At 47.5% G+C, this 27,949-nt stretch overlaps 1 protein-coding gene across 1 annotated transcript in view; it reads right to left on the bottom strand.

Annotated features, from left to right (window-relative positions):
- The window catches only part of Synj2 (synaptojanin 2), a 61,040-nt gene extending 40,401 nt beyond the window's left edge, over positions 1–20,639 (bottom strand). Inside the window, 4 exon segments of the mRNA XM_028764380.1 lie at positions 796–879; positions 6,742–6,967; positions 11,017–11,287; positions 20,339–20,639. Coding sequence (XP_028620213.1) covers positions 796–879; positions 6,742–6,967; positions 11,017–11,246 — 540 coding nt within the window. The 5' untranslated portion in view covers positions 11,247–11,287; positions 20,339–20,639.
- Between the last annotated feature and the right edge of the window lie 7,310 nt (positions 20,640–27,949).

Here is a 27,949-nt window from a genome sequence, read left to right as displayed (position 1 = left end):
ACCACCAAACCCTCATCCCATAAGAGCCCTGGGCAGGAGAAGTCGTAGACTAAAGACCCAGGGAGAAGCTTTTTCAGGGCACTTTGGTCTCTTTGAGGGAGAACTGTACAGAGCAAGGAGGACCCTCCAGCCACTCTCCCCACCTTGTCAGAATCCAGCTGAAGGAGCAGCATGCCTTTCAGTGATAACAGCTGTGTTCTTGGACCATGTCCCTGGGCCCTGAACTCGTCTCAGGACGCAGACGCTGGATCCCTCTAGCACTGCCCAAAGCTGTACTTTGGATGGCAGAAGGTATTTTTAGAACTCACGGGAAAGCTCTGTAATTCTCACGTGGCTCCATACAAGCCCCGCAGAATGCCAGACCCATGACACAGCCACCAAGGGCCCAGCAGACCCTCCTGAGCCCTCCAGGGGATTCCCAGCTGCTAACTATGTTATCAATAGGCTCAACTTAAGGTCTCAGGTCAATCTCACCCAAACATTCTCTAGTTCATTTCCTCAATATATCCCTCAATATATCCCAATATATATTGTACAAGATCAACAGCTAATATACACATGGTCTTCAGGACCAAACTACAGCCAGTGTGCCTGTTAAACTCGCTCTGTGTGTGTCTCTGTCTCTCTCTCTCTCTCTCTGTCTCTCTCTAGCTTGGTTCAACACAATTGGGCTGAGGAACAAGACCATAAACAACACCACATAAGAAACATGTTTAAAGACAGAAACTCCAGCTACAGAAAGAGATCAGAGAGGTGCACCGACACAGTGGAAAGCCTTCTGTGTAAATTACCTACCTGAAGCCCTGGCTGCTCCCAGAACAGTGGAACGGAGCCTCGGATCTGGACAAAGGACGATACTCCATCATCCATGTAAATCGTCTGCAGCACAGGGAAGCAGAGAGAGAAACGGACTCGTCAATGAAACTGAATGTCCTGGACTGTAATGGGATCCGGTGCCTGTGACCTGACACCAGCCTGGAAGGTAGCCGGTGGACTTCGGTGCCCTCTGCTCTCTCACCTAGCCCGGCTGCTGCGGCTCCCTCATTGTTGGCCAGACAGTCGGGCATTCTGGCTATTGCCTAGATTTCTGAGGAGGGGTCTGCACACAGACATGGTGTGTGCAGGAATTCTCACGCCTATGGTATAACGTTATCTATCTACTTCCCTGAAAAGCCTGATACCCGTTTCCCACTTTAGAACCAGAAGCAAATGAGGTGGGGCTTTAGCTTAGACCTTTGCAGAGGGCTCTATTTTTGCCTGCTCAATAACTGAGGAGCTTTTGGTAAAGGAATGAATCAAACTAATCAGCTCTTGTAAAAGTCCCATTGACCGCACCTGCCACTGTTGAATATGACAGTTCAAGCCAAGGCTGGACTTGAACTTGTCTGTAGTCCTGGTCCTGTGCTACTGTGTTATCAAACCAGTATGCTAATACAGACACAATAGTTTTTACAATATACAGACCCCTTGTAAAAATAAATGATGCTTAAATTAAGATTACAATAATAAGAGCCCCCGCCAATCAGTTTTGTAGTGGCCTACCTACCTCCAACGACGGAGAAGCAGACGAGAGTTTAAAGGACACAAAAATATACTCCTGAGCAGGCTCAGAGATGGCTGCAGTGCTTATCAGATGGTGGCCTTTATCTGTGCAACCCTACCCTGTCCTGGCAGGGCCACCACAGGCACCGCTGAGAGTCCTTTCCATTGCTCACTGGTCTGCTCTCTTACAGGGTGGTTTTCCACACGGGCTAGATCATGCTCAGATCGCACATGCATTAGTAATTCTCCAGGGGGCGGGGGCTGGACAATGAGACCCAAGGTTCTCTGGACCACAGGAACACCATGGGCCTGGTATCTATGTTGTAAACTGTAATTCTAGCTTTTGTCCCCAGAGGAAAATACACTAGGGCGGGAACATGCCGTCTGTCTCCAGGTATTGGCTACAGGCAAATGTGCTCTCTCTTCGATTCTATTTGCCCCACTGCAGGAAGTCCTGCCCTCCTGAGATCAAAGACACAAGACAGACAGTGTCCCTGACAGAGTTAGCTAACATGCTAACATAAAGACAACCATTTCCAATGCTAGAATCTGACCTAGCTGAGGACTCTCATGCTTTACTCTGAAGACCTTGGGCTTCAAACATTACTTTCAGCTATGCAGGAGACTGTCCCTGGGACCCCGTCTCCACAGGCAAGAGTTCTTTCTCCCCAGAAAAACCGTCTAAGAGTCTCCTACCCCATCACCCAGGGTGTAACCCAGCAACCAACACAATGGAGTTCCATAACACCTCTATGTTGGATGAACAATAGGCCTGCACACTCATGGGGCTGCATCTTTCTCAGGTGCCATTTTCACAGGGCCCCTGGAGAGGAAGGAGAAAGATGCAGGAGAGAACAGGGCCCTGCAAGAGACCCAGAGCCCAGCAGTATGGCCTAGGTATTTAATTGAACCAGTCTCATCCTGATTCCTTCTCCAAGTGGAGACTGATGTTAGACACATTCTCCCAGCCTGTTGTGGTCACTTGGAAAACATTGCTCAGGAAGGCTGGGCAGGGATGGACATTGGGGCAGGTACATCTAGCTGCAGGAGCTGGGATGGGGGACAGATAAGACCAGGCAAGACTGGGAGGGATGCAAGGAAGAGCTAGAGCCCTGTAAAGCAAACAGGAATCCCAAGGCTGATGCCACAGCAGGCCTGGTGCTGCACAGCCAGGAGTACCAGCCCAAGCAGCTTCTTTAACAGAGGGTTAAGAATGGGAACAGGGCTAGGAAAAGGGAGAAATGCCACAGGAAAGGCTCTACTAGGCTTCTGCTTCCAAATGCAATGTTTACAAACATTGGCACCCCTAGGAGGACATGAAGAGTCAATCCAACCTCCCATGATTAGATGGTGGCCTGATTGTCAAGAGCCAAATATTTACCATGCACCCTTTTGCTGACAGGCTGGGGAACTGAGAGGTTTATTTTTCTGCAGGGTTGAGTCACTGAAGCAGACAGAGCCCACTGTGTATGACTCACAGCTGAGCTGAAAAGGATTCCGGGCATCCTCTTAAGAAGCTCAAGAGGCACCTACCACATAGACATACAGTGTATGTGCATCTACATGTGTGTACACACCACATAAGTGTAAATACACACTCAGTGTACAACACACATAACAAGCACACAATGCACATACAATATATAAATGTACACACATCAGACAAGCACATGTTGTGTGGACTTAAACATACAACATATATAACATAAGCATACACATGCCACACAAATGCATGAGCACAAAACATACATATAGACATGCACACACGCATACACACACACATACACACACACACACACACATATATATATATACACACACGCACACACATAGACATACACACACAGTGTACAATACCTGCATGCCAAAGGCAGAAAGTCTCCTATGCTATTGTAGGCTGGAACCTGACTGACTCAGGCATGGCAAATTAGAGTAATGTAGGCATTCTTGGACTAACAGGCCCACAAGTAGATTCTGTTGAAAAGCCCAATAGCTTGCTTCTCAGTTGCCATTGAGCCCACCCTGCTCTGGGGAGCAATGGCCTTCCCAAAGGTCATCTCCCAGTTTCTTGTGGTTAGACTGCCCTGGAACTCTGGTGTCCTGAGCCAGCCTGGGCTCCTACTTCTCATAGGACCTGTCAGTAGCAGCTTCAAATACACATGTTCACAAAGAACTGCTCCGAGTTTATATAGCCCTCCTGCCCAGTTATGTGTCTTGTGAAAACAGTCTTGTGGGGTTAAGTTATACTCCTCAGCTACCTGTTATTCTGGTGGACAGCAGAGGTGAGTATCTGGCCATTAACAGTGATTGCTTAAGGGAGCAAGGCCAGTGACAAGTTTATAGAAACACCCATGTGGCCCAGAGGAGGAAAAGGAAATCTTAAAAAATACAAACTGGGAAGACCACAAAGGCTCATGGGAGCCAAGAAATCTCTCTTCCAACCCCAAACAACCAGAGAGCAGCAAGCCTTCGTAGCTTGTCATTCTTAAAAGCATGTTGACATTTAATCCCATCATCAAGTGGTGATTAGCAACTGCCTTCTTTAAATTAATGGGTTATTGGCTTCCTTTAGGAATGCGTTTTCAAACAGAAGCCATTTTGGCCAGGCTTCCTATGTGCTGCCTGGCCCTCATCGTAAGATGCTCAGCATCTCAGGACTCGGTCAGCAAGGCCAGCACCAGATGTGGGCCCGTGACTTTAGCCCAGAGTTATGAGCCAAAAAATAAATCTCTTTTCTTTTTTAACATACCCAGGATGTGGTACTGTGTGACAGCAACAGGAAACAGACTGAGGCTGGCTGTACATCCCTGAGAGTGTGGGTAGACTGTTCTTATCTCTCAGGCATAGTTGGTTGGGCTGCCCCAGAGTGGAGATTTGGGAGATGTAGGGTAGGGTTCTTCATCTTCAGTAACAAGTAACATGGGAAAACAAGACATACGAGTCACCAGGCACACTGCATGATGCAACCAGAGAAAAGCCCCAGCCTGAGGAAATGCTGGCCAGTGTTAGTGAGAAAAACAGGTATCACAGGGACATTTGACATCTCAGCACACTCTTTATGATGGGTTTATGCACTTATGCCCTAAAGTTATGGGTTCAACTGTGTCCATTCCAGAAGCAGCACGTTAAAGTCCTAACCTCCTGTACTTCCAATTGTGACCCTGTTTGGATAGAGGACCTCTGTTCTTATAATTGGATAAGTGACGCCACCCTGGAGGAAGCTGAGTGAGTCCTTTGATCCAGTATGACTGAGACTGGATGATGCCCCTGTGAGGAACACAGGAACTACAGAAGCTGGGAAAAGCAAGGATGAATCCTCCCAGAGGGATTTTCAAGAGACTATGGACGGGCCCTTGACCTTGATCTTAGATGGCCAGCCTGCAGAACCAGGAGAACAAACGCCTGTTGTTTGAACAACCCAGATTGTGGTGCTTTATTACAGCAGTCCCAGGAAACACACAGTGCCCTCTCAAATGGTCCATCCTATAGTACAGGAAAGTTGTCACCCTAAAGACCTATTTTGTAAGGTATGGTAAAAGACCATAGCATTGAAAACTAAACATCTGGGGATTAACACCACCAGGACCAAATAAATGGTCCTCTTCTCTCAGACTGGGCTCAGGATTCCTTTTTGATCCAAAGATGATCTCTGGAATCTGGTTCTGGTACCACATTCAGGCTTTGTGTGTGCCATATTAACACTGTTTGCTATCTGTGGTGTCTCGTCCTGTTCAGAACCAGCAGAACAAAAACACCAGAACTCTGTCCCAGACCAGAATGGACTGAGGGTGAGGGGTAGTGATACCAGATAAAAGTGTTGAAGTAAAGAGGGTGGGCACAACCTTGGAAGTCTTTGTCACCGTGCAGACATGAGCAAGAAAAATGAAAATGGCTTTCATGGTGGGAGTAAGTATTCTCTTCTTTTTTCAATCAATAGTTACTTAATAGCCTTGTCAACACTCAGGAGGGCAAGCCACCCTCCCCCAAGATAGTAATTTTACCCATAGATCTTTTGAGGGCACAGATCTTTTGAGGGCTTCTGCTCCAACTTTCCTGTGACTCTCATGAGAGGCCTCCATCTTTGCATCTCTGAGAGGTGACAGTATTCTTGCAAACTAGACCCCCACATGGATTTGAGCCATCATTGAATGAGCATGCAGAGGTTCACACATGCTGGGGGGGGGCGATGCACACACTTGTGCTGAACAACTGGTGCCCTGGAAGGGTGTCTCACAGCCCCACGATGCCTGCCAAACTGCACCTGTGGGAACACACAGGGTGCAGAAAGGACTCAGACCTGTGTCTCCCTGGAGCTTTCCTTCCTTTGCAGCTGATCCCACTTGCTATTCTGCAAGGTGGCGCTACCCTTCAGGGAGCAAGTCAGAGCAAAAAACAACAGGTGTGAGACAGCATCTCTCAGGAGGTTAGGACTTAAACATCCAGGATGAGGGCAGTCACCAAGAAAGAACCTAAGGAGACATTACGGATGGCTCTCCTCTGTAGGGGCTGACAGCAACTGCTCTCACACACGATGTCATTCCCAGTCACTCACACGCTTCCAGAATGAAGCTTTGAATGATGTAGTTTTGGTTTTTTTTTTTTGTTTTTTTGGTTTTTTTAATGAGTTTCTTCTCCCGTTATTCTTTTGTATCCTTTATTTGTCCTAAAAAGATTTTCAACCCCTATTGGTTTGTCGGCCGCTCCTGGAGCAGGTAGTACTCTTTACAGCTATGGTATACTTTCTTGAGTCAGTTGGTAAAGGGCTTTCCATATAAGCCCAAAGACCTGAGTTCAATCCCGAGTGCCTATGTAAAAGCCAGCCTATTAAAAGGCACGTGCTGGTAATCCTGTAGAGGCAAGAGTATCTCTAGGGATTGATGGACAGGCATTCTTGTCAAATTGGTAAGTTCTACATTCAGTTAGAACTCCTCAGGCTTTCAAATGCATCCATGAACACATACACACATAGCTTAAGTAAGGACTGTCTTTTCAGAATGAGCCGTGAAACAAAAAGATAGAGCAATCAAGCCAGAGGCAAGTTCCAAACTGTCCTCTAATTTTGCACATACAGGAAGAAGCCACGGTCAAAAACCTGTTCACACACATCATAGCCTCTTCTACTCATGGTGAAAACTTACATTTGTAAGATACATTGATATTCTGAGTCACTCTGTGCTGTGAATGGGCCTGGATACTTACCTGCTCTGTCTCCACAAAGTTGGACACATGGCCATCGTCATTCACACCACGGGTGAGGAAGCGAGCACCTGCACGTTCACAGCTGATGCGAGAGATGAGACAGGCCTTGGCCTGCTTGTGGGAGGCATATACTGTGCGGATGGTCACCACCCCACAGATGACTTTCAGCAACCAGTCATGACAGCTCACTTGGTGCTGCCGCAGAGGCACATGCAATAGCTGGTTCCTGCAAAACAGTAGGTGACATGACAACTTTGGGTCACTCTACCAGGCTCTACAAATGCTATACCCAGAGCCAAGTACTAAGGAACTTCCCATGGGCCCAGTGTTCCCCTAAGCTGTACATGCAATTCCATCCCAATGGAAACATTCCTGGAGGGGAACTCATAAAGACTCAGAAAGTTCTGAAGGGAGGTTCTTTAAAAACTCAAAAAGTTCTCAACAGAAGCTCCTTAAGATTCCAGGAGTAAACAATTCACAAATCTCAGGAAGTTCCTGAAACTTAAGAGATCATAAGGCTCCCTCCCATCCTAAAGTTATACAACCAGCAAGGATTGATAAGGAGAGGAGACTCTGACCTGTGACCTGCCTGCAAGTATTACAGAGAGCTACAGGGCTCTAGCATTTCTAAGGTCTCACCCACACTGGAGTAGGCATCCTGAAATGCAGCTGCCTTTGAGTTGTTCATGCTTCTCTAAGTAAACTGTAACCCATACTCCTGTAAACAACCCAAAAAAGCTGTACTTTGGCGGTGTCATTATTTCTGGCTGTTGTAAGTTCCTTATCTAAGAGATGTTTTGCCATGTCTCCCAGGAAGAATTATCACTCAACAGAGGCAAACACTAACTGTTCTTCCAATAGGCCCTGCAGTTGGGAAATACAGAGTCATAAAGTCTTGTGCTTCAGAGACTCTAATAGTCAGGGCCAGTATGATACATACAGGAGGAAGGGGCCAGAAGTCCTTTCCTTACACTACTACCAGATGACAGCAAGGACAGAGGGGACAAAGCTGGAAAGGAAGCCTTATTTAGACCTGTGCTGCCATATTTTTTTATTAAAATAAAAAATTTATCATTGGGTCTGGAGACACTGCTCAGTAGATAAGGGCTTGTGGTGCTTTGGCACACGTGAGAAAACTCTCAGCTCCAGGACACCCAACTCCCTCTTCTTCTGGTCTCTGTGGGCAACTGTTCATGTGCACATACACGCACACAGACACACAGGCACACACATAATTAAAAATAAATCTTTAAAAAATACTCATGGTTTAGCCTGGTGGTGGTGGTGGCATACATCTTTAATCCCAGTATTCAGGAGGTAGAAGCAGGTCTATCTTTGAGTTAGAGGCCAGCCTGGTCTACAGAGTGAATTCCAGGACAACCAGAGCTATACCAAGAAACCCTGTCTCAAAAAACATAAGATAAACAAACAAACCTACTCATATTTCAAATAAGTAATAATAATGGGCAAGGGTAAATTACATACAAATTATATTAAATATGTATATGCTTATGTAATTACACATATGTGCCCATACAGTGGAGTGAGTATAAAGAAAGCATTATAAAATTCCAAATTAAGTTAAAAGGGATTAGATGAAAATAAAATTGATAAAACCTTCAGTAATCATTTCCTCTCCACACCCTGCGGATTATTCTGGGCTCTGGAGTCCATGATGATAACAATGGTTAAAACAGTCCACAAGGAAAAGTACACAAAGCATCACCCCTGAAGAGTTGATGTGGGCTGGTTTAACCCATCCCTGCAGCGACCCCATGTGAAAAGGTCATTATTATCAGAAATCCCATTTATAAAACTGAGACACAAAGAAAGAAGATGCTTGCCCGAGACCACAGGGCTGGCAAACGCAACGTGCCGTTCTAAAGCCTGAGTCTAAGAGTTTCATTTATTCATTGACTGACTGACTGACTGTAGGGCTAGGGGTAAACTCCAGGCTTTCTTCATGCTAGGTGAGTTCTCTATCACTGCTATACTCCAGCCTCAGACCTCCTAGATGAAAGCCCTACAGGTGCACAGGGCCACATTATCCTCCCATCCCCCACCAACCAGCCTCCCCACATACCCAGGAGGCTCCAACAGGGCCAGTCTGCAGCTGGTCACCAGGGAATTTTCTCTTACAAGATCTGGAACGAATCTAGGTCACAATGGCCTATTTGTTTAAAAAAGAAGCTGATTCCTGCCCTTCAGCTCAGATCCCTGGGGATCTAGGGGAGGATCTAGGCTTCTCAAAGCCCTTGCCCTCAGGCAAGCTTCTGGGAATGTGGCCACCACCACCCACTCCACCCCACTATCCCCACCCAGCCAGGGAGCCCTGCCCACCCACTGGGGTCCACAGGTGCAGCTGCTTCTGTGTAAAAATGGCTAAGAAGGAAGACCTCACAGACAGGCTGCTTCAGTACGGCTCTCTGGACTTCAGACAATAAACTCCTTTAGTAACATACATTAAACGGTCTGCTGGTCATGGCGCTACGTCACTGGGGGTAATAGGGAGGAACCTCTGTCAACTGGACAGCTCTGGTCGGTTTACGTAAGGGACTCTTGGGAGGACGGCTCAGAACCAGGAAGAAGGGATCCAAATCTATGAGGAATAAGAGCTTTGTGCTTCCTGCCAGGCTCCCAGAGCGTTAGGAAGTGACAGCCACCGATGAAGGATGGCCCTGATGCTGTCCTCTTTCTCATGATCACCAGCTGCATCCTACGCTGGACTCCCTCTGCCTCCTGCCATGGCTTCCAGTCCTCCGCAAAGTACAATGGGTCGGGTGATCTGGCTGTGGCCACGCTGCCTGCTGACTCAAATGTGGTCAGTTTCATGGCCTCAACAGGACCCCTTTGGGAGGGTACCTACCCACCTGGCACATTCCACAGATACCCCCTCTTCCCAAATCCAAACCTAGTCAAGCATCTACTTCCAAAGGGATACAATGGGGCCTCCCCTCCCCCAAGCCCTCTCGGTTCCACCTACTTACCTTCCTGACCCTGTGTTATCTCACATCTTCTGCAGTCAATAGGAGAGCAGCTATGAAAGAGCTGGCATAGCACGGTTTACTGCTTCCACAGAATGCCACATCCTCTTTTGTGATCACAAACATCCCACTTTAAAGTTGCTTCTGAACCCCTGCCTAAGACCTCCCTAGCCTTGGGCCACAGCTCCAGGAGTATGTGTGACAAAGCTAAGACACACGCTGGTCCCCAAAGAATAATCAGATATTGCAGAAAGGCCAGCAGGCACCAGGCATCTTCCACTAACTGTTGGTCCGCAGCCCACCTGGGCAGCTGGTTAGACATGTAGAAGGAGTCTCAGCCCTCGTGCCCACCTGCTGCACTAGGACATGCATCACAACAAGGATTTCAGTGTCCAAAACTTAACCACATAAACTGAAGAGGACCCAGGAGAATGTCAAGGCAGAGGGCGGGGCGAGGGATGAATGTGGAGCTAGAATGAGGGTTGATGTCTCAACAGAAGTGAGCAACTTAGAACAGAGCTGAAGCTCTACAGAAAGCACCTTTACCCTACCACGGAAACGCTTACTGGTTCTTGTGGGCAACTGCAGCTAGGCGAATACCAAGGAAGGGCAGAAACAAGCTTCTATGCCTGTGTCTGGCTGGGAAACTGGGGTGGCTCCACAGGGCACTGCTTTGACCAAAGCCATGGGCTGGAGAGATGGCTCGGTGGTTAAGAGCACTGACTGCTCTTCCAGAGGTCCTGAGTTCAATTCCCAGCAACCACATGGTGGCTCGTAACCATCTGTAATGGGATCTGATGCCCTCTTCTGGTATGTCTGGAGACAGCTACAGTGTACTCATATATATTAAATAAAAATAAATAAATAAGAAAGAAAGAAAGAAAGAAAGAAAGAAAGAAAGAAAGAAAGAAAGAAAGGAAGGAAGGAAGGAAGGAAGGAAGAAAGGAAGAGAGACAGGATTTGCTGGGATACCAGCAGCAGAATTCCTGTCACACTTAATCTTCCTGTTTCTTTCATGCCCAGCAAGTCCGAGGAGAACATCACTATAGAAGTCTGAGCAGGTAAGCTACTCAGGGAACAGTTTCTTTTCTAGACCTGCGTGGGACCACATGAATACATTCCTGGAGCTAAACCCACAGGGTAGGGATGCTGGGTTAGACGTCTTCGCTCACTGCACAGAGAAAGAGCAAGTATGGCTCTCAACGCTACTCCAAAGCTGACTCTGAACCCTAGGCAAAATGGAAGGCCCAGGTGTTACCCAGAATCTGCCCTCTGTGCCCAAGTTCCTTACCAGAAGAAGGAGGTCCCCCATTCAGAGCAGTCATCACCCTGTTTCTGAGCCCTGATGGTCAGATCGAAGCAGGCGCCATCATTGGGCCATGCGAAATAGAACACCCCTGAGCTCAGGATTTTCTTCAAAGCGGGCAGGCGCTCCTCTTCCTTGGCCTCTTCCTGCAGGGGGTAAAACTCAGTGGCAGTGATTTTGTAGATCTCTGCATCTGGAATTCTGCCCACTGACATGCAGCCTGTCACCAACACCAGAAAGCTCAAGGGGACGCCACCTGGAAGGGACATCAGACAGAAGAGATAAATTAGGGACACTGAGCAGTCTGCATCCCAGAGTTAACCCTGACCCTAACTGGAGGGCCTTTCTAACTCCTGGCCCCTATGCCTAGGGTGGTCTGCCCAGCTACCCAGCCTGTACCCTAAGCCCGAGCACTGGTCCACGCCCATTGTCCTCAGCCCAGAAAAATAGGCTCTGCTCTAATAGACTGTAAGGTGATTCTGATGTGAAGGCTTTCCCACCTCAGCTCTCTCCTTCCCTAGCTCACCTCTCAGCCTTGGCTCCATCCTGACAGGATGGAAGGAGAGGCTATGGGTCCCAGCCTTCTGGACTACTAGGTCAAGCCTTTTAGCCTTCCTCCCTTCCTGACCACAACCCTCTTCCAAATCTATGCTCAACACCCTCCAATCCATCCTTCTGGGCTCTCTGCCCACCCCGCCCCCCTCAGCCACTGCCTGGGTTCCCTCACAGCTATAGCAGGCACAGCCTTCTCAAACATGGCTGACAGCAGGCACCCGCTGCTCAGATCCCTCTGTGGCTCCCACTGAGCCCCAGGAAGGAAACAAAAGCCCTTTCCACTGTGTACCATGCCCCATATCATATCCCCGCCCCATATGTGTTCCCAGGCAGCTGCTCTCTCTCCATGACTGTTCTGCTGCTCCTCGACGTCCCCCACATTCTTACACTCACTCTAGTTTTATGGGAGACATCCTCCCACTTGGATAAAGGTCCCACTGCCATCTGCCCAACAAAGGAATCCTTCCAACCTCCCTCCTGACTTCCCAGCCTCGGCTCTCTTTCCTGGCAGGGTAGAAGGAAGAACTTCGGGTCCCAGCCTTCTACCTTCTGGGATATTGTGAGTTCTCTTCCCCTCACTGGGTAAATTCCTGCCCCTCCTCAGGTCCATGGGCAGCACCTCCTCCAGGAAGCTATTCCTGCTGTTCCAGGATGCAGTATCTAGAGAGCTTCCCAGCAGCCATTGGGCACAGAAAGCCAGTAGCTTTCATTCCAACTATGTCTCTTAGCAGCTGGGGCTCCCCAGGGGCAGAACTTAGTGTGCACTATCTCTCTCAGCAACACATGTATGTGAACACTTCCTAAACAAATTCCAGCATAGGAGACTGACACACCCGTCTCCAAGATCCCGTCACACTGTCACTGACTGTTCCCTTTCTGTTAAACGTACTACCCATGCCACAGGGTGATGGCAATGCTGTGTGCCCCTTTAAAAGACAGGGCCCAAGAGATGCTCCCAGTAGGTGACAGGCCTGGATCCATCAGGATCTTCTCCTTACCCTGCTGAGGTCTAAGGGATATGTTCCAGCAAGGTTTATTCCAAAGAGCCAACAGCCTGTCTGAAGTGATGCTCTCTGCCATCCTGCTGTCTCCTCATACTTTTATAAAAGACCACAAAGACATCCAATCCTGTCATCCACCACCTTTAGCAGGCTGCTCTTCTCACACGTCACTGGAAGACTGCAGCTCCAGGGACGGGCAACTGACTTTTATTAAAGAACAGTTGCTGAGAAAGTAGGTCACGGCTCACACATGCTGGCTGATGCACTGTGGGGAGGAAGGGTACCCACAGGGCCAGATATTGGCTTAACACGTCCATCCCCAGGAAGCCACTTTGAGACAACATAAGAACCAGAGAGTTCTGTTGGGCTGTTGAAGTAGTTAGGGCTGAGCTCTTCCCCAGAGGACAGGTGAGTTTCAGCGGGGCTGACATCTTCAAGGCTGCAAACAGTCCACAGCCTTGGCACCTGGCTGCCTCAACCGATGAGTTTAGTGCTAAGAAAAAGCAGTATCCAGCAACGTTCCTTGGCATGGCCAAGACAGGCCCCATCCCACGGTCTGGGCTTGGGGCTCAATGAAGGAGAAGAGAGGATAAGGAGAGGAGAGAGGGCTTATGGAGAATGAGAGGGAATGATGTCACCACAGGAAGGTGCCATTCATCTGAGGCAGGGCTCCAGAAAGTACAGGTCAATGAGATCCACCAGTTAGAATGTACCACAGAGCCAAATACCCAATATGGTGGATACACAGGACAATGTTTCATGCACAGACACTGTACAGTGACTTAGTTGTATCTACACCCACCAGTGTCAGCCCATTTTATAGAGGGGAAAGGAGACAAGTGGAGGCTAAGAAGCCAGGGGTGGCTGAGTAGGAGAACTGGGACCCTCTGAAAGCACTGTCTGGCTCTACCATTTGGGCATGTTATTCAGGCTAAGTCTGGCTCCACAGCTGGAAATCCCCGTGCTGCTGACAGGCAGCAGTGCCAGTGGGCCTGACAACACTGCTGCTGAGGGCCACCATTGTCATTTCATACAAAAGTGTCCCAGGGGAGCTGAATCATGACCCAAGCACACTACATGGGATTTCCTATAAATCTGAGGTCTGCCTGCCCCTGGCCTTTTGGCACCTTGCTCTTGTACTATAAAACAGATTCTTGCGATGTTTGTGAGCTACGGCTCTTGCCTCTGGAACTTTGCTATGGCAGCCTGAACAGACCAACATGGTATCCTTGGCTTAGTTAAAAAGGCATACCCAAGTTTTCACCTACAGCTTAAAAGTAATATTGAGCCGGGCAGTGGTGGCACACACCTTTAATCCTAGCACTTGGGAGGCAGAGGCCGTTGGATCTCTGAGTTCGAGGCCAGCGTGGGCTACACAGGGAAACCCTGTCTCGAACTCCCCCTAACCACCCCCCCCAAAAGTAATATTGAGACAGAGGATTGAATTATTTCTCTCTTGGGCACAGATTAGACAGGTGCTAAGCACTGTTAAAAATATTACAAGTTCATAATTAATGCTAATAAGTTATTTAAGTTTTTCTTGTAAGAGTCCTGGCATTTATTTCCTTATAAATAGGTAAGGCCAGTGGGGGGATGGACAGCCTGACTCTAAGTGCCAGCTGCTGGACTTTTTGTTGCTTTGAGCAAAAAATTCAAACAGCTGGTGGATTACCCTTGTGCTATCGCCAGCTGTTTTGAAGACTTCATTGATGCCTTGAAAAAAATCCTACAATAATCCCAGCTGTGGCTCTGGTTCTTGAGGACATAGTCTCAGCCAGGACTGTTCAAAAGTGTCCATTCCAAACTTATTTTACTATCACGAGCATCATAAGTGACACTGAAATTACTTCCACCAAGGCCAGAGACAAGAGCCCTTTTCTAATGGCCTTGTTGTGATAGGTGCAAAGGGGACGGTACAAACACACTTTCATTTATATGCTAAGTGTGCTGTGATTGGTGCAAACACAATGAGGTGTAGCCTGATTGGTCCAAATACCCCTTCTTGGCTATGTACGCTGGTTAATCTGGCTTATTTAACGAGTGGTCTGGAAGACACCAACCTGTGTTGCCTGCCCTTGGCGTTGCCACACTAGCCCAACAAATAGTTTTTCTTAGGAAACAGTAAGAATTGGCAGCCGTAGCCGAGCAGGCAGCTAGCCAAGCCACACAAGCTGCAAGGCGGCCAGCTGCCTGGTGGAAAGGATAGCCGGGGCAGGAACAGCAGAGACGGCAGACAGTATCTAAGAGGATGGAGAGCTGTGAGCAAAGGACTGGCTCTGAAGGGCCTGAGAATAGAAACTGTAGTCTCAGGAAGAGCTCCAGGGAGCTGACAAGCCTCTAAAGGCCAAGGATCTCAGACACTCAAGACTTGGGAGCTGGAATATGGGCTGTTACGTGGGCTGCTGTCAAGGGCGGAGGAATCACCACACCTAAGCCTGTGCACAAGCTTCAGTGGGGGAGGCTGTGAAGGGCTAAGGAGTCTGCGTGACTTGCTGCAGGCCTCCAAGTTTTAAAATCCAAGGGTCCTAATGATAAAGGCCCGCCTGAAATCTGTAACACTAGAGGGCGCCACCTGCAGCTTCTCTGGCCTTCCTGCTGTCCAACATGGAAGGATACAAAAGCCACCGAGGGCTAGTACTTGAAGAACTTCTTGGGCTGGAGAGATGGCTCAGTGGTTAAGAGCACTGACTGCTCTTTTAGAGGTCCTGAGTTCAATTCCCAGCAACCACATGGTGGCTCACAACCATCTGTAATGGAATCTGATGCCTTCTTCTGGTGTGTCTAAAGACAGCAACATGCATGAAATAAATAAATCTGAGAGAGAGAGAGAGAGAGAGAGAGAGCGCTTCTCTCTCCTTGCCTTGTCTGGCCACAACTTCTATCTGGATAGAGGAGAGGGATTGGTGGTGAGTGTGAAGACATTTTATAACAAGATGCTAAATATTATTGATAGAATGACAGTAGACTGCACCATTTCTAATTATAATAAAGGTCTAGTGTATGTGTGTGTGTGTGTGTGTGTTTGTGTATTCACAGAAGCCAGAGGTGTCAGATCCCCTGAAGTCAGAATTACAGCCAGTTGTGAGCCATCCAATGTGGGTTCTGGGAACTGAACCTGGATCCTCTGGAAGTGCAGTATGTACTCTTCATCACTGAGCTAGCTCCCTGGCCCTTCTGTGCTCCATTTTTGTAGATGTAAACACAGTACAAAACTATCCGTGTTGATAAATAGTTGGGAATAGAAAATTTAATTTTAGAAATGTCACTCAATTCGTCTGATCCCAAGTTGGTACTAGAAAGGAATTGTAAACAATTTATCAGCAAAATTACTATTAATGCTGACAGACGATATCCAACTAAGTTCTTCCGTTTGGTGAAAAACAAACACATGGGCAGCCCCTATCTTAGAAACTGACATGGCTGATTCAATAATACTATAGACAGCAATGCTTTGAAGTATGTCATTGTTTGGCACCCTGGAGTTAGTTCATCACCTCCAGATCAGGACAGCCTGGTAATATTCTGGATGAGAAGAGTGACTTACAAAACAAAGAAGGATAACCATGGGTGAGACCCGGAGGAACATTCCTAAACCCAACAGCTACTAGAAAGAGCTGAGATCTGAGAATGGTCTTCATTAGAAGCCCACAAGTCTGTGCACCCCTGTGGCCACAGAAGAGCATGGAGCTGTGGAACCCAGGCTGGGCCATGGCATCTCCCAGAAGGCCTCACCTGACCCTGTTCACCAGGGACCCTGACTGGTCCTACTGCCCTGGTTCTCTCCTGTCCAGCCCTGTTCAGCAGCCCTTAGTTGTGTTCCCTGTGCTGTAGATTTTAAGGAAAGGTACAGAGTTGAGCCCAGCATTAAACTGGTGGAGGTCAAACTCCTACCCATCTCCCAGTTTAGTCTGGGCTGGCAATGGTCAAATGGTCAAATCGTGGGTCAAAGCAAGGTCAGAGGGATGCACTTGCCTCAGACGTATGAGGCCTCTCCTGAGGCTCACCTTGACTATAGAACCTGGGCTTGGCTTCCAAGAAGATCAATTTTCTAATACCAGGAAGCAAAGAGAAGTCATCTGGGTTCAGCGAGGTCTCAGGAGTGGTCAATGAAGGCTAAATCCAGGGGCCTGAAACCAGTGGGGATCGTATGGCAAGGTGAAAGCTGAATTTTAACTGGGGCTATGGATTCTATGTTCCTCTATGTTCCTCTGGTGACTTGTTGGGGACTCAGACAAGTCCCTTACCTTCTCTGGCCCTCACAGTGGAGCACACCAGGGATTTAGTAGAGTCCCAATCTTTCTCTGCTGTCAGGCTCAGGTCTAAATGCGGTGTGCCTCTGTGGTGTGGTCTTTAGTCACTCTTCCCTTCCATTTGCACAGCACAGAAGCAGTACACTCAGTACTGCACTGTGGCAGGGCCCTCAGCCTCTGAGAGTGCACGTGCACAGTGCCATCCAACACCACGGAGGAACCGGAAACGATCCTTAGCTAGCATATTTACACAGAAGAAACTGGCAGACACTATATATCAGAGTCCCTATTCCCATAGCTGGATGTCAAGTATTTGCCAACACATTCCTGGGTATGAGTATTAAAATGAATTATTCAAAGACTGACAATGGCCAGTCCATTTTAAGACTTGCTACAGAACATGGAATGCCCCAAATCTCAAAAGGCTAGTGACTCAGACATCCCTCTCCAGATAAATCTCCTTCTGAAGTGAGCTCTGCAAGCCTGTAGTGACTCTTCAAGGAAACAGCCACTGAAGCCACCAGCCTGGCCTTTGGTCTTCTCAAAATCCCCCTCAGGCTCCAGCTGTGGCAGAGACAGAAGAAGGGAACAGCAGAGTTTCTTAGGATGTGGTGGAGGGGTGGAAGGACACAGGTTCCTTCTCCTCAATGTCAGGATGGCCACTGTCCCCATAGTACACTCTATCACATGACCAGCCTCCTTTGAGTATGAGGAGAGCCCATAGATTTCACGGCTATCATGTTCACTCCTCCATGAAGAACTCTTAAAACTGTATTGGGAGCCAGTGAGCTGGCAAGCCTGGCTGGCACACAAGCTATGTACTGCAAAACTCCAGGAGACAGTGCATTACAGATTGGGGATTGAATCATCCCTTGAAGGAGACAGGAAGGTCCTGAGAGTTCAGGTCAAGGAGGAACTGAGGCCCTGGGACCACTAGGGTGGGTTCTTTTTTTGTTCCTATATTAATTTCTATGCATTATATTGTGTATAAGCAGTTAGCTAATCATGGGGCTCCTGCCCCTTCTTGCGGCAGGAACTGCAGCTGGGCTTTCCTGAAGCCTATTATGTTTCTCGATTTCTGACACAAATGCCTGTTCTTCTTTTAAAGGACTGAACTTTAACTCTGAATTGAAAGCCCAAGGGGAAAGCAACAGAAGTCACTCCCCATAGGACACTGCCCAAAACACCCAAAGATGAGAAGCATAGAGGAACCTAGCTCACAGTTACAGGTCCAGGAGACACAGGGATAAGCGATGTTGGGTTAAAGCCAGCACTTCCTGAACATACCCAAAGAGGGTGAGTTGGAAAGGCTTTGATGGCCAACCTACCAGTCTTTCAGACACCAACTCACTTTCCAGAACACGCTGACAAGCCAGGCAACCCCAATATGCTCAAAACCAAACTTCCTCCCCAGGTCAGAGAGCCTTGAAGCCAGCTCTGAGATCTGGGAGAACATCAAAACCCATGCTGGTGGCCTTACCATACCCAAGCCTCCCTGATGACCAAGCACTCTGCTTGGCTAGTCCAGCCTGGCCCAACAGGAGGCCATGTGTACTCACTCCTTAGAGGGGTAGTGGGGGTACCAGCTAAGGAAAGAGGACCTGGCCGCCTAGGGGGATGGAATGCATGGAGACCCTACTTCCTGCTCTACTGTGGACCCCACAGACAACCCCACTCACTCAGATATGGATTGTCTCTGGGTTGTTCCCCATCCCACACAGAAACAATGCCCAGTATCTGACTTCAGCTCACAGCTCAGGAAAATTCCTGTCCTGTGAGATACTTAAGGTATCAATTGTCACTCTTCCTGTTGTAGGACATGACCCCCCCCCCCAACAAAAAGATACACGAGATAGCTGGGATGCCGCAGGGCACACGTGTAAGATCCAGGTCCCATTTGAATACAACCTGAACTTGTGTCAGTTACCATGCTTCTGGGAGTCCAAGTCCCTGTCACGGATAAATGCATCATCTATTTGTGTTTCAAAAAAAAAAAAAATCGACAACTGTACCTTTAAGATCAGACTTTGAGCCATGCCAAGTGCCAGGGTGTTACACCAGAGAAAAGGGGACTGTAAAGGGGTGGGGCAGCTTCCAGGCCTTCCCTTCTGTATGTGAGCAGGATGGCAATCAAGCCTGCCTCCATGGGGAGCAAAGTGACACTAAAGCCACCACCACACAGTGCCGAGGAGTCACCACTCTGAGCTGCCGTCCTCACAGAGGAAGGTCAGGGCTCCCTGGGTCTATTACCTCAGAAAGATTCCACAGCGGGAAAGCCCAGCCCACACTCTTATCTGATCACATCCTCATGAAAGGGCAAAGCATTTGCAGGCAGCTGGGTTTATTTGTTCTGAATCCCAGCTGACCTCTTCACTGTCAGGTAAGTTTGGAGAATCTCTGAATCTTTTTCCTTTCTCTTTTTCTTGTAAACAGGAAGTCAATGGTTACCACACCAGCTGGTGCTAAAGACTGAACATATTAACCTGAGTCTAGTCTTTTGGCACAACACGGGCATCGAGTAAGTTAATTCTGTCATGTGAATACCAAATGTTTTCCCTAAACATTTCCGATTTGGAACCGAGGGGTGTAATCATCGTATCTAGTAGGGAAAAAAAACCATGACACCACAGAAATGGCCCAGAAAATTATTGGCAGGCACATCAATGCTGTTTGGCCAGCCCTGAAACTCTGTCCAAACAGAGGCTCTATGCTGTACAGAAGTTTTACCTGCTCAGCTCAGGAAAAGCCCCCAAGGGCTGAAGTTGGAAATTTCCCAGCCGTCCCCATCAGGATGTGACCTGTGCCCTGGCCTTCGTTGGAAAGGCCACTGGACTCCATAACCTGGTCTTTCATCATAGGTAGGACTGACCTAAAGCAGGCCATCCTCACTGGAAGGAAGCAGAAGCTACAGAGCTGTTGCAGAGCTGGCTGCCACTGGCTCAGGGCAAGCAGAGCTGCCCACTTCTTCCTGTGTGTTCTCTCCTTCGTCAGACCCATTTGGATACAGTTCCCTTCTCTCCCACACAGAGTGCCGCAGCTTTTCTTTCTCTCCTGGCCGCCAACCCCCAGACCAGCCCTTCCTCTCTGATTCACCCAGGATGCCCAGTGATGCTGCTTCAGGCAGTGGTTTAAGCCATGGTCCAAGTCTACCGACCGGGCACACCTAAGATGGTGGCAGATGCCTGAAAACCGCACACATCACTAGAACAGAAGCCCCGACCACCTTGGTAAAACTTAGGTCCAGAAGGTAACAACACAGGTAAACTTCTCGGCATCCAGGGCTGGAAGTCATGCTCTCCTCTGCCCTGGACTGGTGACTATCAAGTTACTGCCCACACCCTCTCCTCCCCCATGGAGGAACAGGCTGAGAAATACAGAGCAACATCTTCAGAAATGAAAGTGGCTAACACAAACTATCTAGCTGGATGGGCTGCCCAGGCTAACAGCAGGGACTGCCCACGGTGGGTGTGGAGGCCAGACTGCTGAGCCATGGTTACTCACCGGATTGTAACCTCAGCTCCCCGAGGCAGCCATAGGCATCCGTCAGCTTGCCATACAGCCCTTTAATGACTTCTTTCTCTTCCGGAGCTGGGGGGAAAAACACATCAGAGAGGCATCAGCAAGCAAGTGGCTCCGTTCACGCTCCTTCATTCACATTGTGCTTGCCAATCTGGCTCTCACCCACGCGAAAAAGGAAACGCAGACAATAGCACGGCCCACAGACACCATGTGTATAGGTTTTAGGATCCGAGGATCACAGAGATGCAAGGATTTAGACCTTCCCACAGAACGCTGGTTCTCTGGAAATGCTGGAAGCTTCCTGGATGCAGCGTGGGGGTGGGGTACATGGAGGCGAGCCCTAGTGGTGCTGAGGAACCTTGAGTCTGGCCTGCTACATCACTCTTCGTTGCATGCATACACTGGAACAGGGTGAGGTCTCATAATCCACGTGCAAGGTCTTTTCTTCCTAGGTGCCAGCCTCAGGACCTCTCTTGGAGAGCCCCAGGACACTTCTACTAGGGGCCATCAGAGCACAGGGGTTGGGTAACTCAGGGCTGAGACAAGTGAGCCCCAAGGTTTACTTGCTGGGTGACTAGCAACAATGTTACTGCCTAAGCAAAGGCCCAGCCTGGTTTAGGAGCAAGAGGGAAGGAAGGTGCATAGGAAAACCCACTGGGCTGCCATAGGCGGCTCTGGTGACTTCAGGACCGGGAGCAGGCCTAGGGACCCTTTCTCATAATGTCTCAATGGCACTGAGAACAATATACAAACCCTAATCATAGTGACAATACTACACTATGCAAAAAAAGTAATCACAAGAGGCCTCACAAATAGCCGTGTGTATATGAACCTGGAGCAGGTGAACTTAGGCAGACTTGTGGTTGGCAGGGGCTGAGAGTGGATGAAGGAGCATGCCCTAATGCGGTCTCTTTTAAAGGGGGCAAAAATGCTTCAAAATTAGATTGTGAGCATGGTTAAGACAACCCTGTAAATACTAAAATACTTAAAAAAAACATGGAACTATACACTTCCTGAGATCAATTGTGTGGTATATGAATTACATGTCTATAAAGCTGGTACAAAAGTCAACAGCAAACTAAGATGACAGAGAAAACCAATTTTTCCTGGATTCTAGGTATTGAAGTATTAAAAAAAATAGATTTCTTTTTTATTGTGTGTGTCCTGTATATGTGTGTGTGTGTTTGCATCATATGTATGGCTGGTGCCAGCAGGGGTCACAGAGAGCATTGGATCCCCTAGAACTGAAGTTATGGATGGTTGTGAGCCATCATGTGGGTTCTGGGAACTCCTGGGAACTGTCACTATGTTTAGAGCCACATGTGCTCTTAACTGCTCAGCCATCTCTCCAGTCCATAGTTAGCAAAATATTTTAAGGTCTTTGGTGCTTGCCTAGCATGTACAAGGCCCTGGGTTTAAGCAACAGCAGCAACATACACACACACACACACACACACACACACAAATGTTATAATGTAGCAATATATAAGTCTATATATTATATATTATATATATGTATTATATAATATATAAGCCATATATAGCAATATGTAAGAAGGTATATTTTTTAAAAACTTATTTTATATTTATTTGTGTGTAGGTGTGGGGTACATACCACAGGACATATGTAGCAATCATAGGATAATTTACAAGAGTGTTTCTCTCCTTCCTTCAAGTAGGTCCTGGGGATTGAACTCAGGTAGTCAGCCTTAGTGGCCGGTGCCTTTACTTGCTGAGCTATCCCATCGGCCCTATTAGCATACGTGCTCTTAAATAACAAAATCTGAACTGGGAGTGGAGGCTCACATAGCACTCGGGAGCTGAGGCAAGATGATTGCCAGGAGCTCGACAACAGCCTGTCTCAAAAAAAAAAAAAAAAAAAAAAAAAAAAGCCAAAAATAACATTGATAATATTGCCAAGTAAACAAAATCCAGCAGGGGGCCTACTAGCCACTTAATTTCAAATAAGGGAAACAAATGATGTTTTAAGACTTCCTGTGAGGTAGATGATGGGGGTGTGGGTGGCTGTCAGTTACAAAGGATGAAAATAAAGATGGCGTTTTTCTTGTCCAAGAGCTCCAGGCTTTCCCTGAGACGTAGAGGGTGGGGACTGGCTGAATCTGTGTCTGCGTCATTGCCAAGGTGAGGAGAGAAACGATTACTGCTCTGTCCTCCCATACAGCGAGAAGGACTCCTAGCGTTCAGAAGTCTCCAGGAAGAACTGAGATCCCAGAATGAAGCATGGGGGGTGGGGGGAGGGGGAGGTCTGGGCTGGGGGTGGGGTGGGAAGATGACACACTCTCACACCAGCCTGAGTACAGACAAGCTGGGAACAATCTGGCCATCATGGCTTCCTGCCCTCTGAAGAAGTCATCTAGTCAGTCATAAGCTCTGAGCCTAGCTGACATGTCCTGATGCCACAGTTCACAAGATCTGGAACAGACTGGACGTCCTATCCCTCTCAACTGTTCCTCTAATGAACGCATACAACCATGAGACCACATGTCCTTACAGGTTAGAAACACAGACCTGGGTCCCTGCCCCAGAGCCACCTGCTCACTGTGCTTTCTCTATCTAGTGGCTCTGAGAGGCAGTGGGAAGCCACCAGTTCCCCTTGACAGAACCTGTGATCCCTACCAGATAGGACAAAAGGGTTCCAGGGCTGCTGGTTGGTGGGATATACAGCTGGAGCTGTTAGTGAGGTCAAAGACAGATCCTGCATCTCTGCAGGCAGGATGGAGGCAGGAGGCCATTTCAAAATGAAGGCTGGCCGTCAACATGGCTAAAACGATACAGCTGCAGGGAGACTCAGTGCAGAACGGGTCAATAGCCCGAGTTCTCCCCTGAGGCATCCTCTCAGGTAAAACCAGATCCTTGACTAAGCCTGAGGAAAAAGTAAGTTTGGAGCAAAGTTTATTAGGTGAGCTAACGGAGAACACATGCCTTAATGAAGCATTTAGAGAGAGAATTTCTTAGGGAAAAGACTTAGAACACACTCAACCAAGACGGAGGCCAGGGCTTCTCAGGACAGAGAATTACATTTAGGTGTCTTTATGAAGGCTAGATAAATATTTGTAGCTTGTAAGTCACATTACAAGTTGGATCGTAATTTACAGCAAGGTTTGAAGACTACTCAAAGTGTAAAATGTAAAGAAAGTTTAAAAATTAAGAATCAAAGGACAAGCCAGATTACTAATTTTTCATCTTAAAGAATTAGTTTATGTGAGATAGCTCAGCAGTTAGGGGCACTTTGCCACCAAGCCCAACGCCCTGAGTTCAATCCCTGGGACTCATATAGTAGAAGGAGAAAAACAATTCCAGGAAGTTGATCTCAGACCTTACACACACACACACACACACACACACGTACGTACATGTGGCAGTGACATATAGATATGTATACACATGCACAAATAACGTAATAAAACTTCTCTACAAGGAATTACCTTTTGTAAATTAAATTGTAACATGGTTTTATAATTTGGATTATTTAGATTTAGGGAAGAGAGAAGCATGCTAGTGAACTATAGTTGTGCCATCTCAGGAAAGTATTCCTAAGAATACTTTAAGTGCTAAAACTACCCCAGTCAAACTAGTCACGTAGCCATAAATGCCAAAGTAAACTAGTCCCTGGACCAGCCATAAATTCCTATACAATGTGTCCCTGACCTCAAGTTTATGAGAACCGCCTGTCCAACTAACTGCTATCTCTCCCCTTCTATAAACGCTTGCTTGCTGCAGATGTCCACAGCTGCCTTTCTGTACACGTCACATTGTGAGGTTTGCCTTTAAAAACTCAAATAAATTGGAGGTTGTGGCTGCCTGCCAATGCTTTACCTAGAACAGCCCTGCCTGTGGTAAATAAAGGCTCCATCTACCTCGATTTATTCAGGTGCGCAACAATAAATCTCACGGCTACAAATATGCTGACCCTAGTAAGTTCAGTCTGCTGTTTTAACATGCTTGCTGGAGGTATCCGCTGAAAAATTAACACTATGTCTTTGGGGGTCTGGACCTTATCACATACACTGAAGTTCCAAGTCAGGAGTTCTGTGTCCCTTGATTTTACCTCATATCTAGCTTGTTATCTGTGGTTTTTCCCTTTAGGACACTAGGATGGCTACACTCAGAAATGCTAAATCATTTCTCCAGTCCCCCAAGAGCCATGACGTATGAAGTGGCCCTTGTATGAAATCAGGGGTCAGCAAGATGACTCAGTGGTTAAAGGCACTTGCTACCAAACCTGACAATGTGAGTTCAATCCCTGTAAACCACATGGTAGAAGATGAGAACCCACACACAGATTCAGAAAATAAATAACCGACTAAATAAGCTGGAGAGGTGGCTCCGCAGTTAAGAACACTGGCAGCTCTTCCAGAGGACATGGGTTCTATTCCCTATACCCACGAGGCAGCTTACAACTGCCTGTGACTCTTGTTCTAGAGGACCCAATGGCACTTCTAGCTTCCACGTATGTGACACACACACACACACACACACACACACACACACACACACACAAATAATACATAAAAAATTTTAAAATAGGTGTAAAATAAAAATGTGAAATTGCTAGCAAACTATACAGACAGTGGTATTAAATAAGTTTTCCAAAGGACACTTGCTGTCAGTATCAGATAAGAAGTCATTTGCTGGGAAGATGTGCAATGGCTGATCAAAATGTGTCACTCACTCTGTCCTGTGCATCTAAGTGACCTCAGAGTTACAACACACTTTAGAGAGCTGGGCCAATCTGTAAGTGTATACTGTGTAAACAATGAAGAGCCGTTGAGCTTGGTGCCAGAGCTTGGCAAACCCTAGAAAGGGCCTGGTGGAAAAACAGCCATTCAGCTTCTGCATGAAATTTATTACCATCAGGGCTCCCAGCAGGGGATGGCACAGGATGTCCCTGGCAGCCACAGTGACTTCAAGGGATAGCTATGGGAAGCTATACAATAGCTGAAATTGTATGTAAATTGTATGTAAATATTTATGAGTAGGAGCCACTGTTTTCAACAGACTCTCAAGGAGGTAGCTAATCTCACAAAGGTTAAGAATCAGCTTAAAGAATTAATCTTCCCAAAACTTGACTGGGCATTTATTTTTAAGGCCAAGTAGCCTCAGTTGTGAGTAATAAAATCATAGGCCCCCTGACTAGACAGTCCTGGACCCTACAGCTAAGTAGACTCTGTGGCATTTGGGGGTTTTCTTGCAGCAAGTAAGGTATTTGTAAAATTGGGGTCTCAGTCCAGGAAACCACAGACACGCTACCCTTTACAACACCAGACTCAACCCTGGCAGTCAGGCAAAGGGGCATCATACTGTTTTAGCAAGAGTGAAGGTATTCTGGAGAGAAGTACGCCCTTCCCTTTGGCTGCCAGCCTATTGAAGCAATGCTCCCCAAGGAACTGCAATGTCCCCAGGTGTGGTGGTTTGAAAGAAAACGGCTCCCATAGGCTTATTGGGAGTAGCACTATCAGGAGGTGTGGCCTTGATGGAGTAAGTGTGGCTTTGTTGGAGGAAGTGTGTCCCTTGGGGAGAGCTTTGAGGTAGGTCTCAGAAGCTCAAGTCAGGCCTAGTGACTCACAGTCTTCTTCTGCTACCCACAGATCAAGATGTGGAACTCTCTGCTCCTTCTCCAGCACCATGTCTGCCTGTATCCCACCATGCTTTCCGTCATGGTGTTGATGGAATAAACTTCTGAACCGTAAGCCAGCTCCAATTCAACTAAATGGCTTTCTATATAAGAGTTGCTTATGATCATGGTGTCTCTTCACAGCAACAGAAACCCTAAGACATCAGGAATCTCATGCTATGGAAGGAGGGGAAGGATAAAGCCTGTGTCATCTAGAGGAGGAATTTATCTCTCAGGAAGAAATCTCACAGTCTTGAAGACTAACAGGACAGACCAGGACACCGTTTACAATGGCTTAGAAATGTGCTGAACCACACCTTGACCAGGACTGCATAGTTATATAAACCTCTGGTCCTCTGTTTAAATGTGGGGCTCATGGACTTGGGAGGTGCTACGTCTCTTTGTTTTCTTCCCAATCTGACTCCACTGAATCTATCTCCTGTTAGGTCTCACAGGCAGTCCATAAACCCAGCAATGAGCTCACACTGGACTATAGAAGGATTTCTGGTGGTTAGATAAAAGCCAGCATTCCCCAGGAACTTGTGAAATGAATTTTCTGTCCCCCAAAAAGAATCATTTCCCTTTCCTTTGGTAGAATGGACCCACGGCTACCTGTGGTGACTGCCAGCATATCAAAGCTCACACTGGGCTTCAGGGTCCCTCACAGCACCTGTTATACATTTCAAAGCATCCAGGCTCTTCTTTTCCCCATCTACTTCTTCCTTATAATCCACATGATCGGTCCAGCTTACTCTCTGTCTGCTGTCTGTCTGTCTGTCTGTCTGTCTATCTGTCGTCTATCTATCTGTCATCTATCTGTCTATCTGTCTGTCTATCTTTCTATCTACCATCTATCTGTCTATCCATCTACCATCTGTCTATCTATCATCTATCTATCTATCTATCTATCATCTATCTATCTATCATCTATCTATCTATCTATCTATCTATCATCTATCTATCTATCTATCATCTCCATCCTCTTGCTGTCTGGATATGTTCCATATTCTCTCTGTCTCTGTCTCTCTGTCTCTCTGTCTCTGTCTCTCTCTCTCTCTCTCTCTCTCTCTCTCTCTCTCTCTCTTTCTCTCTCCACTATTCTCTCCCTCCACTCAGCCATGCCCAATCAATCAACTTCTTTCTCTCTGCCCTGGGCTCTTCCAGATGCCACTGGCTATGTTCCATCTCTTACTGACAATGAAAACCTTCCCCGATAACAGAGCGGTCATGTTGGCAGCTTCTTTACTGTACCCCTTGCATACGTCTACATATTGGTAATATTTAAAAAAAAAAAAAAAAGATGGCTCTGGAGTTGAGTTATGGCCTGCTCTCTCCAGACCCAAGCATGGTTGTTTTAAAAGTTTCCCCCAAAGTCTCTGTCCTGGGTTAAATGGGCCACCTGACTTTGTGATTGGGGTGGAAGGAACAAACTAGAACAGCCCAGAAAAGGCTTCATGTGCTTAGGCACAGCTGAGTAAATGATTCCCACAGGGATTCCTGCTGCTTACCTCATTGTCCCCTGCTTGGTGCTGTTCACTATCTTTAAAAATGACTGATGTTTGACTCTCTGGACACCCACTCCTCAGGCACACCCCCGTCCCCTGTTCCTCACTAAGGCTCATCCCTGTGATTGCCGCAATGAGGTAATGTGGCCGAGTTTATCAGGATGACCAGAACCCAGGCTTGGCTCTTCAATCCCATCCGTCCTTTATGCCCTCCAACACAGCTCTATCACGTGACCGTCAGAGTGGCTTTAAATGACTTTGAAAAGCTGAAGAGCAGCATCCCACAGCGGGAGTCACTACTAAAATGAAGGTTCTGCAGGATGCCTCCTTCACGGGAAGTTTGTGGTGCTAGTCTTGGGGGCTTTGCTTAGCTCTCAGCACCTCCCTGTCTTTGAACCAAGCAGCAGCAGCAGCAGCAGCAGCAGCAGCAGCAGCAGCAGCAGCAGCAGCAGC

Source organism: Grammomys surdaster, unplaced genomic scaffold, assembly GCF_004785775.1.
Source record: "Grammomys surdaster isolate TR1022 unplaced genomic scaffold, NIH_TR_1.0 143, whole genome shotgun sequence".
Classification (NCBI taxonomy): Eukaryota; Metazoa; Chordata; class Mammalia; order Rodentia; family Muridae; genus Grammomys; species Grammomys surdaster.
The sequence above is the reverse complement of the archived record's forward strand: the minus strand, read 5'-3'. Positions and strand labels throughout refer to the sequence as shown.